The sequence below is a fragment of the Diabrotica undecimpunctata genome, chromosome 6, assembly GCF_040954645.1.
Source record: "Diabrotica undecimpunctata isolate CICGRU chromosome 6, icDiaUnde3, whole genome shotgun sequence".
In the NCBI taxonomy this organism is placed as follows: Eukaryota; Metazoa; Arthropoda; class Insecta; order Coleoptera; family Chrysomelidae; genus Diabrotica; species Diabrotica undecimpunctata.
Window position 1 is genome coordinate 103208622 of NC_092808.1, and position 16222 is coordinate 103224843.

The following is a 16222-nucleotide window of genomic DNA, read 5'->3' on the forward strand; positions in this document are numbered from 1 at the left end:
CAGGAAAAAAACCTCATAATACTATCCCGACATGGTAAGTATTTGGTCGTACATTTAGTTTACTTTCAATAAATACCAAATTCTGATTTAAATGTTTGTTATTTAAACATAAATGATGTATCCTCAATATGTCACTGACTTACTGATACTGGTATTATCCTTTTATTAACTTCCTCTTTTAATATGGGTAGCCAGATCCTCCTACATTCTGCCGAGACATTTGCGATACATTGGTGTCATTTAGCATAATTAAAGCCGCTTCTTTGATTCTTCTCTTTTTACCATCCGTTTCTTTTAGGACTATACTTGAATCAGTCCATTGATCCCTATGTTCATTATCCCACGCGTGTTTACATATTTGAGATCTATCAAATTCTCTATTTTTAATATAAGATTGATGTTCACTTATTCTAACATTTAATGACCTTGATGTTTCACCTAAATAAAACTGATCGCAAAAAGGAAAAGACAGTTAAGATTTTATTTCACGTACAGGGAGCTTGTGCATCCGTTTATACGTATTTCGGCCCAATAGGCCTCATCAGAACGAATTTCGCAAACGTTCTGAACGTGAAATAAATCTTTTCTGTCTTAGGAAGCAACTCTAACATGGCTTCGTATAGACGCAATGCAGCGACATCTGATAATAAAATCGTAGACTGAGCAACTCTAACATGGCCCTTCTTCATTTAAAATGAATGTTATAGTTGGCTGAGCGTCTCCGGTATTAATTTTATGCTTTACTATGCTTGTTTTGCCATTATCCTTCTTATCCATGGCAAAAACATCTTGAAATTCTATCAGCATAGACTTCACTTTTTTAGTTCGTTCATCATCAAGATCTTGGCACGTTTTAATCATCGTCTCAACAAGCTCCTTTGGATACTTAGATTTCGAGTTTGTCATTAGTATTCATGGAACAAATCGAAGCCACGGGAACACACTGTCCGATCAAAGTTCTTTTACTTAACTTAATAGCAGTTTCCTTTAAATTCATAACTCTTACAGGAACGACATCTCGAAGTCTCACCAAAGCTTTTGCCGTTAGGAACTCGGCATTATTCACATCTTCGACCATCCTTAAACTTCCCTCTCGGCAGTAACCATCAGGTCTGGTCATCAAAATTTTCTCACTATTACCGGATATTGTTACGTCACCAGTAGTTATTAAGCTGATAACATCTTCTTTGTCTGCATGAAACGGCAACTCTTCACCACTGATCTCGAGAACTCCATCTTTGACATTCAATACAGCTCGCCATTAGCCTTGCCATATGTATTAATTATCTCACCAATTGCTGTTCTAAGCTTTACGTTGCAGGCAATAATTTAAGATGGCCTCGTACTACTTCTGGCCGTGCAATAGTTCTCGTTGCACCTGTATAAAATAAGCTTTATTCGCTGCTAATATTTTTTCTTTTATTTCGGATTTCCTTTCTCCGGATTTACTTATTGTAACTCCTAGGTATTTGAAGTATTCTACCTCTTCAAACTCAGAACTTCCTATTTTGATTTTTTCCCTAATCTTAATATTTTTGTCTTTTCTTGATTTAATCTTAGTCCCATTACCTCCCCTTTCTCTCTTATTTCTTCTAGCATTTCTTTCATTATTTTTATGTTCGTTGCAATATATATATATATATATATATATATATATATATCTATATACATATATATATATATATATATATATATATATATATATATATATATGTATATACATATATATTTATATTATTGTATTATATATATATATATATATATATATATATATATATATATATATATATATATATATATATATATATATATATATATATATATATATATATATATATAGTGAGTGAGTTTTTAGTGAGACATCGGTCGATAATTCCATTATGGTATAGAATATCCAAAAAACTTATTCAGAAAGAATGTAGGCAATGATATTCTCCATACTTTGAAAAAGATAAGATGGGGCAAGTGCAGAACATTATCATAAAAACCTATCACTTTTGAAATATGGGCTGCCATCTATTATTTGGTATCTTTAATACCCGTGACAACAGTCTTTAACAACAGCGAGCTGCTTTATTACGTTTTACTGATGTTATAGGTACGGTAGTGTCACTTGTGTTTTGCAACTTCTCGAGCAAGGTCACTGATAAAAATTAATCCATTTATATCTACCGAATCTGTGAACATCTTTATATTATTTTTGGTAGGTAAGTATCTTAGGCACAATAGTTTATGATAAACATAATATATTTTTTAAATATTTACTTTTTGACAGTTTTTATTGTTGTACCGCTCTTGCCCCACGTATTTTTAAAGTCGGGGCTAGTGCGGATAAAATTGTGGGGTAAGAGCGGCACATATTACGCACTTGCCCCAAATCTCACACAGTTTTTCTTTATGCTTTTAGTTCCACCATGGTGAGAAATTACATTCGCAAAAGTAGCACGGGCAAAGGATATACGAAAGAGAGTTTAAAAATTGCACTGTCGGCAATTAAATCTGGGCAAATGACTTTATACCGAGCTACTAAAGTGTACACAATTCCAAGAAGTACTCTCCATGATCACCTTAAAGGTAGGAGAGGACAAAAAAGTTCCAGCTATGGAAGAACTCAGGACATTCCTCAACAGGAAGAAGAAAAACTAGCAAATGGCCTTCGTACTATGGAAAAATGGGGTTTTGGCCTTTCTAGAAAAGAAGTGTTGCAGGTTGTAGCTGACTTCGTCAAAGAGAATAACATTAAGACACAGTTTAAAGATGGTAAACCAGGAGAAGATTGGTTTCTTAATTTCAAGCGTAGACATAACCTCTCTATTAAAAAACCCCAGAGTGTTGAATTTGCTAGAAAAAAAAACCTTGACCCATTCCTGATCTACAACTATTTTGATTTACTTGAAAACGTTATAGAAGAACTTGGTTTACAAGAACGCCCGTCGCAAATTTGGAACTTGGATGAAAGCAGTTTTTGCACAGATCCGTCAAAAACAAAAATTGTCGGACAAAGGGGAGCTCCATCCACAAGAACTATTAGTGGGCCTGGCAAACAAAATACAACTGTTCTTATGTGCTGCAGCGCAAGTGGCAAAAAAGCACCTCCGCTTATTGTCTTCAAAGGTAAACATGTTTGGGACCAGTGGACTGCTCCGCGTGGCACGGAGTTTTTAGATACTACCTATGCTGCCACTCCTAAAGGGTGGATGGAGACAACTGTATTTAGAAACTATTTTGAAAACAGTTTTTTAAAGTTTATTGGTTCAGAACGACCGGTATTAGTAATTTACGACGGACACGCGAGTCATCTTGGAGCAGATGTCATAAATATAGCTGTTGAAAACCATATTACGATACTTAAGCTCCCTCCTCGCACCAGTCATGTACTCCAGCCCTTAGATTTGTGTGTATTTAAATCACTGAAGACCCGTTGGCATGCTAAACTTGTTGAATGGCAGAGAAGAAATGTGGGGGCCGCTGTAACAAAAAGTATGTTTTCCAAGATGATAGGAGAAATATGGCAGGAAACCAGGCCCGAAATATTAGTGAGTGGGTTTCATTAAAGCAGGAATAGTTCCGCTGAATAGGAATATTATTCAGCAAGATTTATTTGACCCAGTGGCTCTCCAACGTTGGCAAAAAACCCGTAACGTGGCTAGGTTTGATGGTCCTGACTTAACTTTGCCTAGTACATCAGCAAAAAATAATGAAAATCCAATCACAGTCGAAGCACAGTCAACTTCCAGCTCGACAGATATACAAACATTTCAAGAAACTGAGAAGATTCTGGATGTTTTATTCGAAGAGTTGTTATTGAGGTCAACCAAACGTGAAAACAATTCTAATTCGAAGAAAAGAAAACGCGTGTGCTTGGGTGCAGAGGTGATAACAAGAGCCGATGTTGAAAAAATTTTAAGTTCAAATACAACAAAAAAATATAAACCAGAAAAAAAAATTAAAAAGATTTACAAAAAAAATTGCTGAAAGCAGTTCCGAAAATGATAATAGTTCTTGGTACAGTGATTCAAGCGAAAACAGAATTGTTGAATTTGACGAGCTAAGCAAAAGTGATTTGGAAGAGTTTGATGAAAAAAACCCTACTGACAAACTTACATTTACCAAAATACAAATTGTGGATTTTGTATTAGTAAATTTTCCTGGAAAAAAGAAAATGTTCAAATATGTTTGTTTGGTGAAACAACTGATCAATGGTGATGAAGCCGAAGTAACAGGCTTGAAAAGGCTCACAAATAAGTTCCATTTTATTTTAAACCTGTTCCAAAAATATCAATAACTGCTGATTACGAAAAGTATATTTTTGAGACTGCACCTGAAGTGTTTGAAGCATAGCATAAGTATTTTTTCCAATTATTATTATTTTTGTTACTGTTAACAGGATTTATTCATTCTGGTACGTTTAGTTTATGTTTTTATTTTAAATAAATATTTTTCAGTCAAAATATCTGAAATTGTTTTGACTCTCTCCTAAAAAATATTTCGTAGCATTTTTTTCTTAATATTTTATTAAAGTTAAGCATAAAGAATAAAAATTACATATATGTAGGATTTCTGCACTAGCCCCGTATGGAACACTTATTATTATTAGCAAAAATAATGGCACATTCTGCTCTTACCCCTAATCAGTGGGGCAAGTGCGTAACATGTACTTGCGAAAAAAAATGTATAGGCAAATTTGGTAGGTAATGTATTTTTGTTATCTAAATAGTTTTAATTGGTCGGTTAATAATCACAATTATATTGACAGAAGTTTAAAAAAATCTTAATTTGAAAGAGGCGATTTTTGTAGTTAAATGAATATTAACTATGAATTTTTTCGTTCGCACTTGCCCCATCTTACCTAATATGTGGAATTCTACAGGGTGATTAATCACTACGTGAACATACAATTTTTTAAATGGGACACCCTATATATTTTTTCATATTTATATTCCCCTTATAATTCTTGTTCTTATAATATTGGGCTTTGCATTACTATATAGAGTATTTAACAAGTTATGACCATTTTTATTTCGAAATCCCTATGAAATCAACACCATGCATATAAAGAAGTAATGCAAAAACAATTATTTATTTTATGTAATAAGGTAAACAGTATACTGTAGTTTTTAAATTAAGTTTAATTGAAATTATTGACTAAAATTTATATAAGGGGTAAACTACAAAACAAAATTACAATTTTCTCATTTTTTTTTAAATGAATCACCCTGTATTTTATTTTTAAGAAAATATTGTATTTGCATTTTCTATACCTAAACTCTTTTTTTCCGAGATATTGTTAAACTATCTAAACTATGGAAGAAGAGGAAAAATTCACAAGAACTTAGATGCACCTGATTCTAAATTACCAATCGATATTTTCAGGTCAGATACAATAAAGCAGTAACAAACATATCTCCAATTTTATCGGGAGTACCTCAGGGTAGTATATTGGGACCAACTTTATACTTACTCTATACAGCAGATATTCCCATAAGAGTAAACAGCACAACTGCTACCTATGCAGATGATACTATGATAATGGCTTCTAGCTCGGTTCCTGTTACAGCCTGTCAAAATTTACAAAATCATTTAAATGAACTAGAGAAATGGTTAAAACTGTGGTGGGTTAAAGTCAATGGTAGTAAATCAGCACATATAACATTTACTTTACGCAAAGAGAGTGTGCGTATAAGCAATACCATAATACCCAAAAAAAAGTGATGTTAAATACTTGGGAGTACATTTTGACAGCTGACTAAATTGAAGAAAGCACATCTGGACAAAGCGACTGCGACTAGGATTAATATACAGGAAAATGTATTGGTTCATGAACCAAAAATCCAAATTAAGTCTACATATTAAATTATTACTGTATAAATGTATTCTAAAGCCAGTTTGGACCTACGGTATACAGATATGGGATACAACATGTAATTCTCACTTACTGAAACTTCAGCGTTTCCAATCTAAAGTTTTGAGACATATTACTAATGCACCGTGGTATGTGCCCAATTATGTTATACATCGAGACCTTCAGATCCAAAATATTAAAGACACCTTTGTCTCACCCAGTGGTACTTACAAAAATAGACTACTGAACCATCCAAATACGCTTTCCCAAGACCTACTGAAGCGACCGAGGAGAGGAAGACTAAAACGCCGTGATCACTCAGATCTTTCTATACCTTTACATACATAAACGTATACTCTATCATTTTATAGCTACAACTTATACTATATATACCCATAACTTATAATTGTGTGTATATTTTAACTATTGCTATTTTTAAGTATGTTAGTAAATGTCTTTGTAAAGTGTTATTTATATTTCAAATATTTATATAATATTAGAAATTTATCTTGAAGGATTCTTATCACTCGACGGATCTCCCCTTTGTTAATTACGTGATAAACTTATTGATTATTGTTTTTTTTTATTTGTAGAAATAGATTACAATAAATAAAGGATGCAAAAAAAGATATTCTTAGTTTTCTTCAAATTTCGGAAATTCATTTAATTTTGGTAAGTATAAATAATTATTGAGTAGTGAGCGATAACATAACAAAATTATTTTTATTCAAATAAGTAATACACATAAAATATAAACCATGATAATATGTACTGAATGCAACAATTAATGTGATATTAAGGAAATAAATCTGAAGTAAATGTTCAAAATGCTCACCTTCAACGTCTACACAAGTTTGTAACCGATATTCAAATGACCGAGCCACATTTCTTAACTTTTTTAAGTCAATATTATTAAAAGCTTCTCTTATTCTATTTTTCATATCACCTCGCGTTGTTGGAGGCTTCTGGTATACAAGGTCTTTTATATAGCCCAACGTGAAAAAATCAATTTTGAAAATTCTGGTGATCGCGGTGGTCCAATAGTTGGTTCTCCTTTGCCTATTCACCCCCCAAGAAAGTTATTATTTAGATGCTTGTGAATAGGAGTAGTGTGGTGAATTGGAGCAATATCGTGTAAAAACCACATTCGTTGTCTAATATTAAGCGGTACATTTTGCAGTAGTCATGAGTCAAGTCGCTATTTTTCAATAGCACTGCTATTTGCGATTGCTATTTTTAAATCGCTGCAATTTTTACTTGCTATTGCGATCGCAGTTTTGTTGCGATCCCATATATCACATAACGGTTAATAGTAGGTAGCGATATAATAAGAATAATCAAAGAGAGGAAAATGCAATAATTGGGTCATGTGCTGAGAGGCGAAAGATATGAATTACTTCAAGTTATACTGGAAGGAAAAATACAGGGCAAAAGATCAGTAGGAAGACGCCAGAACTCGTGGCTGAAAGACCTGAGGAGATGGTTCGACCGTTCATCCGCAGAGATCTTTCGCGCAGCAGTTTCCAAAACTACAATTGCCATTTGGATCGCCAACCTTCGAAAGGAGACGGCGCAATGAGAAGAAGAAGAAGCGATATAATATTAGCAGCAAAGCTGAACATTATTGGTATAGAAAGAATGATTGCAGTCTTATTGTAGGCATTTTATTTATGATCGCACATTGTTATAGTTACGAAATTAGCAGTGACGGCGAAGGATTATTATTATAATAAAAATAATGTTAATGATAATAATTATTTATTTCTGAAACAACAAAAAATGATTAAATAAAAATAAAATAAACCACATAAACTTGTAATATACAAAATATTTGTGAAAATTATTGTACCTACTTATATAAGAATATTTCTCTTGAAGAAAACCTGATGCTGAGGAAATAAGTGTTGGTTTTTTAATTATGTTTGGGTATTTTTGCGAGTCGTTAGTATTTATCATTTTTTATTTTTTAATTTGAAAGTTGCATGGACAAATTAGTTATAATTTATCTAATTTTAGCCTCGATATCAGGTTATACCTCGATCATATCACTTAATTTACTGTTTTAAGGTACAATACTAAAAAATATCCAACCAGCATTTTGAATTTATTATTATTCAATATTATTACAATATTGATAATTCATATTTAGAAATAATAACATTTTGGTTTTCTTATCACTGAGTCTAGTTCTTCTTTCATTTAGTATTTGCCTAGCTTTTAAAAACAGTCTTTCACAAGGTACTGAGGAAGCCAGAGCACATAATTTTTCTTTTGCTATTATTGATAAATTTGGACAGTGGTATTTGTGTTCGCGCGGCCAGTTTAAGGGATTTTCATGTCTTGGTAAAATTTCATCCTCCAAAAATCTTCAAATATCAATAATGGCACGAGATTTGCTGGTTTCCCTAGGTTGAGCTACTGTCACAGACTTGTCGAAAGAGCTCCAGATTGAGGGTTCATCACTATCAGTGAAAATAGTAGATGTTGTTTCAGGACATAAATCTGTTCCTGAAATATTTTTTTTGCATATATAAGTTCTTCTACATATTTTTCTGAAACTTCTGCTATAATACATTGTTTGGGATTCACACCTGAATTTATTCCAGAAAATAAACGTTTTAAATCTTGGATCTAAAAATGTTGAGATAATTAAAGTTTTACTTTTCTCTACATTTCATAGCCGCTCAGTTAAGCCAATCAGAAAAGTTCTTAGATCTTAATCGGTTGGGAAAAATCTTTTTTATTAAATTTCTCTAAACACTTATCAAACCATTAGACATGGGAATTACTAATGATGCAGTGTAGTATAATTCTCCACTAATAATTTTTGTAGCATTTTCGAATCGTTTTAGAATACTACATAAATGTTTAATATTTTTCCAATCAGCTACATTTATAATAGGAAGTTCCTTATCAATGAGCGCGACTGAACTTTTTCCAACATGTAAAAAGTAGAATTCCAACGAACTGAAACATCATTAAACAATTTTAAAGGGATTTTTCCCAAGTTACGCTGATAAGACAATAACCTCTCATTAGCCGTGTAACTCTTTCGGAAATGAGTTACAATCGTCTTGACTTTACAAAGAATTTCCATAATTAATTGGTTTTTCAAACCGTCTTTGACAATTAAATTTAGTGTATATGCCATGCAACCAAAATGATTCCAGTTTAATTTAGAAATTATTGCATTTTTAATATTATTGGCATTAAAGAAACTGCAAGCAATATTTTGTTTTCCATACCCCAAGCCTCTACAATTCGCTGAAGCTCTTTCGACAAATTATCCGAAGTATGAGCTACATCAATAGCACTACATTATACCAGAACAGAGTAAAACTTAAAATTACTATCTAAAAAATGAGCAGTTACACCAATATAGCTAATGGTATTAATAGATGTCCAACAGTCAGTAGTAATACAAAACTGTTGAACATTGCTATTCGATTCGCATATTCTTGTAAATAGCTATATTTAGAATCGCGGCTATTTTTATTTTTCCATAACAGTTGCTAACTGCGATTTTCAAATAGTAGCTATAAAATCACCGGTTGCAATATATTGCTCATCACTATTTTGCAGTATTATTGGCAAATGATTATTTAGAAAATTCAAATATATGGCATTATTCACTCGGCCGTCAAAATGTGGGCCAATCACATAATCGCCAACAATACCACTCCAAATATTTATAGACCACCTAGTTTGACTATGAGTGTTAACAAAATAGGGATTGCTTGATGCATAGTAATAAAAATTATGTCGAGTCACCGTTCCATTTTTGTGAAATACAGTCTTATCTCCAAAAAGCACATAATCGAAAAAAAACCGGTCTCTTTGCACTTCCTGCTAAGACCATTGACAAAAAGCTAATCTGCGTTGATAATAATCGACTGTCAATTATTGATGTAGGCGGTATATGTTTACGAATGATTTTTGCCGTTGAAGTTTGACTAATGCCATGTTAATGTGAAATTTCACGAGTGCTGATGTGGGAATCTTCAGTAGTAGCTATCAGTACATCATTACAACTGACCCAGTGCGAACAAAATGATCCATTTATTTTTCAAAAGCCATTGCATTTGGCTTCCTCCGTTCACCATATCGCTCGTGATATATTCTGGATGCAAGTAAGCAATTTCTCGAACTTTATCCAAATACCCAAATCATGTCTGTTAACTCTTCTAGAGAAAGATTTATTTTTAACAATAAAGACAAGCCACACAGACCGACTAAAAAGCTAATAATATGAATACTGTAATTTTTTCAAAGCCTACTATTTTACCTTTGTAACTGACACGAATGGCCTTTTACATATTAATAACTGCGCTTCACAATCGGCAGTTAGGAATGTTTTATTAAAAGTTCCTGTTTTATTAATTTCCTGAATGTTTTATTAAAAGTTACAAAGAAGTAAAAAAAGAGGTAAATAAAGCCAAAAATGAGATGTGGAATAAAGCCTGCGATAACGTAGAAAATTTTATGGGTACAGCAAGAAGTAAAGAAGCCTGAAAAACAATTAGAGGTAGTAGAACAGATAGAAAAGAATGCAGTAGGTTAACTCTAATAGCCCCAGAATTATGGGTCGAATATTACGAACACATGCTGACAGAAGATCGAACAGAATTCCAAGATATTGGCTACCAAAAATATGATATTTCCTACCGCGAAGAAACTGAAATAACACCAGAAGAAATTAAAAAACACGCCAACGCTATGAAAAATGGAAAGGCTCAAGGACCGGGGGGAGTACCCATTGAACTGATTAAATATGGCCCTGACAAACTATTTCAGCTATTGGCTTATACTTTTAATTTATTCCCGAGAGGAGAAGAGCTACCCCCAGAATGGAAAACTGCATATATCAGCAATCTATACAAAAATAAAGGCGACAGAAAAGATTGTAAGAACTACCGAGGGCTTAGTGTAACTAACTCAATCTGTAGAGTCTACGGGAAGATAATTAAAAGCTGAATTGAAGATTGCTGGGAAGACGCTGAAGATCAGAGTGGCTTTCGTACTGGTCGTTCTTGTATAGACAATGTGTTCTGCCTAAAACAAACAATAGAAAAGCATTTGGAACATAATATGGAGACACACATGGTATTTATTGATCTTCAAAAAGCGTATGACAGTGTCCCATTAACCAAGCTATTGCAGGTGCTAGAAGACAAGAATATTCCACCGATTTACATTAATGCTGTAAGGGAGTTGTACGGTGATATGACGAGTGTAATAAAGATTGGACAAAAAGTGACAAAAAAGATAAAAGTGACCAAAGGACTTCGCCAAGGCTGCTGCATTGCACCTACACTCTTTAAGATTTATTTGGAGGGGGTTTTGGATATTTGGAAAAGAAAATGTGAACCTATGGGTGTTAAAATTGGAGACCATACACTGTACAGCTTGCATTTTGCTGATGACCAAGTAATACTTGCAGAAGATCAAGATGATATCCACTACATGTTACGAAAAATAGATGAAGAATATACTAAGTGGGGTTTATCAATTAATCCATCAAAAACAGAGTACATAGTAGTGGGAGGTGAAGGGAAGCACTTAGAACTAGGAAGCAAACAAATTCAAAATACTGATAGCTATAAATATCTCGGTGTAAACATTACAAACAATGGTCGGAATACAAAAGAAATAGCTACTAGAATTGGTCAAGGAAATTCATTAATACGTCAACTGAATAGTACACTTTGGAATAACCACATCACCCGAAACACAAAAATTAGGATATACAAAAGTATCATAGAAAGCATTGCTACATATGGTTCAGAGCTTTTGGTAATAAATAAAAATGTTGCATCCAAGATAAAAGAAATGGAAATGAATTATTGGAGAAGATGTTGCCAACTCACTAGAAGATATAGAGTAAGGAATACTGAAATCAGAGAGCGTATGGGCATAGACATTGACGTCCTGGAAACTATAGAATGCAAAAGGCTGAAATGGTATGGCCATGTAGAAAGAAGGACTGATCAACGATGGCCAAAGAGAATGTTACAGTGTATCCCCACCAACCGCAGGAAAAAGGGAAGACCAAGAAGATCGTGGAGACAAGAAGTAAAAGATGCAATGGAAGATAGGGGTCTACAAGTAGATGACTGGAACGATCGCAAGCGTTGGAAGCTAGGTTGCGAGAAACGGCGGCAGCTGTAATAAACTCGTTATATATATATATATATATATATATATATATATATATATATATATATATATATATATATATATATATATATAACTGACACGAATGGCCTTTTACATATTAATAACTGCGCTTCACAATCGGCAGTTAGGAATGTTTTATTAAAAGTTCCTGGCTTAGCAATATTGTTGATATAAGAATCTAAAAATTGTTACATCAATTGTATATTGTTTTGCTTTCTGTTTTGTGTGTGTTATTTATTGAATAATAACAAATTTGTTATATTATTATCACTCAATACTCAATACTTATTTCTAAAAAAAAAATTTTTTATACAGATTCTTGTCAATGATTTTAATTGTACTTAATTTAAAAACTACAATATATTGTTTATTTTATTATATAAAATAAATAATAGGTAATGCATCACTTTTTCGACTTTATTTTATGGAATGGAATCTTGGACCTTGAATGCGACATCAATGAAAAAACTGGAATCATTCAAGCTGTGGGTGTACAGAAGAATTCTGAAAATATCATGGACAGAACACGTCACAAACAAAGATGTTCTGGGAAGGATGAACAAAGAAATGGAAATTTTAAATACAATAAAAATAAGAAAATTAGAATATCTTGGACATATTACACGTGGAGAGAAATACACCTTGCTCCAACTGATTATGCAGGGAAAGATCCAAGGAAAGAGAAGCATAGGGAGGCGTAGAATATCATGGCTGCGCAACCTGAGAGACTGGTACAAATGTACATCAAATGAACTTTTCAGAGCAGCCGTCTCAAAAGTCCGAATAGCTATGATGATTGCCGACCTCCGCCGCGGAGATGGCACTTGAAGAAGAATGCATCACTTGTTTATATAAATAGTGTTGATTTCATAGGGATTTCAAAATAAAAATTATCATAACTTGTTAAATACTCTGTATAGTATTGCAAAACCCAATACTAAAAGAACAAGAATTATAAAAAGAATACAAATTTGAACATATATAGGGTGTCCTATTTAAAAAATTGAATGATTGCTATACCGCGCAGTTATTAATCACCGTGTAGAGAATATCATTGCCTACATTTTTTCTAAATAAGTTATGTTTTATTTCAATTTTTTTTTGTGAAAAAATGGTATCAAATAATAATATATTTAAGTTTTGTATATATATAAATTTAAGTTTTGCTTATAAATGTATTGATAACAACAAACAAAACCTAATTTTTTTTAACTGAATAATTTCTGATTTTTATTTCATGATTTTAAAGGCATGGTAACATAAATAATTCCCAGTATATTTATCATATTTAACAATTTTAATAACAATTCGTCAACCACTATCTCAGGTATTTCTTTGTAAATATTATTCCAAAAACATATTTTATCATGTGCGGTGTTGGGTCTTACGGTTTTAGAAGATTGCATCGGTCTGCCTGGTTTTAGTTTATCATAGTAGTTCTGATATCGATTACCAATGTTATTCCTGCGTATGTCATAAACAAGTTGAATATCAGTGGTTAATAAAATAAAAAATATCTAGAAATAGATTTCACAAGATCAAAAATAGACTCCCGTTCAAAATTATCGCACCTTCCTAAATATTGTGATTATATGGTGTTTTTGTAATTTTTAGTGGTTTTAATATTAGTATAATACAAATAAAGATCACTAAGCAATTGTAGTCATAATTTAGTTAATTTAAAATTGAAAAAATTAAGCAAATTTATCAAAAGTCAAACAAATGAAACTATAACTAAACGGTAGATCCTAATAGCGTGTAATATCTTCCCGAGCTCTTGCATTAGTCTGGATACTATTGTTTATATGGATACCCACTAGATAAATGTGTGCCATTTTTAGTACACAAGTGCATACTTCATTTTTTTTCTTCATTAAAAGGCATTTAACGCCGAATCGATTTTTCAGAGCTTATTCTTGAGCATCTAACTATGCTCAACTAGGTTGATATCAATCAAGATATTTGTGGTGATCTTCTAAGATCGGAATATTAATACCATTTAGATTTTTCAAAATACAATTTGTTAAGTGAAACCTTGCAATATTTTGCATAAAACCACTTATCTCCACGTCCCCGCTATACTGTATAACGAGCGTAATGAGTTAGTATTCTGGTACTCTGTACCAGCTTATATCGGCTAGAAAATATATTCAAGCTTGTTTAACTTTGGAGATTATGGAGGCCACCTTCTTTGTTCCTGATCCCACCGACAAAATTTTACTTTTTATTATAGTCATTATCATTAAGCTCTTAATGAATCTATGCATGATATGGATGCATCTGTTTTATTTTTAAATGCTTCCTACACCACGATCATTAATTTCAAAGAATTTGCAATTTCTTTCGTACTAATATGCGGATTCTCAGTGATACTAATGCAGGACATTCACATTCCGATTTGAAGTCTCACTTAGTAGGATTACTAATTGGATAGTTGGTTCCACTCACAGCCCGACTTGACCCATAAACACCCTGTGTAATTTCCGTAAAGACGTTGTAAAATGAACTAAAGCTAGAAAATGGGCATGAAAAGACCACGTTGATAGAATGAGTGATAATAGACTTGCAAAGATTGCAAAAGAAGGGAATCCGAATATCAGCAGACCAGAGGGAAGACCTCCTAAACTCTGGTATAAAAGTTGAATATCGGTATCCTAACTTATGCTATAACTTTGAAATAACAAGGCATTGTTTTAAAATAAGAAAAATAAGAAACAAAAAGAATGTTATCAGAGGTTTGGAATTGGGTATCAATACAAAGAAATAAACGAGAAAGGATGGAAAGAATAGATGTCAAACATTGCTATGGACTTAAAAAGTAAAAAACCCCACAAAGAAGACTAAACGAACAAGAAACGATTGGGTATGGAATGGTAGAAGCAACAATATTAAATTAAATATATTTTTATATAAGACCATGTATGCAGGCGAAGAAAAACAGGGATATAGAGGAACGGCTTTTATGATGATAGGAGAAATGAGACATAAAGTCATTGAATTTAAACCCATGAGTACAAGAATATTATACAAAAGAGTAAATAGCAAACCGAACAAATTGTCCATATTAAATGTCTATGCATCCAGAGAAAACAGTGATGACTTGACAAAACAGCAGTTCTATATATTCTCTTCTCATTGCGCCGTCTTCTTTCGAAGGTTGGCGATTCAAATGGCAATTGTAGCTTTGGAAACTGCTGTGCGAAAGATCTCTGCGGATGAGCGGTCGAACCATATGCTCAGGTCTTTCAGCCATGAGTTCTGGCGTCTTCCTACTGACCTTTGTTCTATGGATACTAAAAGAAAACGCAAGAAAATCCCGGGAGAAGATATATTAATCCTTATAGTAGATTTCAACGCCCAAATCGGCAAGGAAAATTGCTTTAGAGAGGTGAAAACACAATACATGATACCACAAAAAATAATGTAGAAAGATCATGTAATATAGCAGCGACATTAAACATGGACATAAGTAGTACCAGATATAAACACAAAGATATACACAAAATAACGTGGATGAGATTAGGAAGTCTGAAGAGAAACCCAATATGCCATGTACTGATTAAAAAGACACACAAACAATTATTAAATAATGTTAGATCTCATAGAGGAGCCAACATCCATTCGGACCCTATCCTAGTGATTAAAAAATGTAAAATAAAAACAACGAAGAATGAAAGGCGAAAAGCACAGAGAAAATATAACGTAGATGAATTGAAAGAAAAAGAAGTAAGAAGACGATTTTTACAAGAAGTAAATACAGAGATGCAGTTCAAAGAACAACAAATGGAGGTACAATGAAAAAAGTCAAACAAGGAATACACAATGGAGCAGAGAACTTGGTTAGCAAAATGCAAAATAAAAGAAGAAATAATTGGTTTGAAGATGAGTGCAGTGATTAGCAGTAGAAGAAAAGAATAAAACAAAATTGAAATGGTTAAGCACAAGCAAAGAAGGGGAACGGGAAAAATACAAAGATCAAAGCCAAAAGACAAAGAAATTATTTAAATAAAAAAAAATCAAAAAGTAGAAGAAATTATGAACGAGATAGGAAACGGACAGCTGATATAGCTATAGAAGCAGAAAAATGGCAGAAGTACTTCGAAAAATATATTAAGAAACGGATAGAGAAGAAAAAAGAGAAACAATACCGAACACGGAACAACATAAGGAAGGAGGAGAATTTACCTATACAGAAGTGAAAGA

General features: G+C 32.8%; 1 protein-coding gene across 1 annotated transcript; it reads left to right on the forward strand.

Annotated features, from left to right (window-relative positions):
• Positions 1-2414: 2414 nt before the first annotated feature.
• LOC140444553 (uncharacterized) lies at positions 2415-6441 on the forward strand. The gene is made up of 3 exons (XM_072536313.1): positions 2415-3536; positions 5374-5673; positions 6436-6441. The coding sequence occupies exons 1-3, from the start codon at positions 2415-2417 to the stop codon at positions 6439-6441; spliced, it is 1428 nt and encodes a 475-aa protein (XP_072392414.1).
• The last annotated feature ends 9781 nt before the right edge of the window (positions 6442-16222 follow it).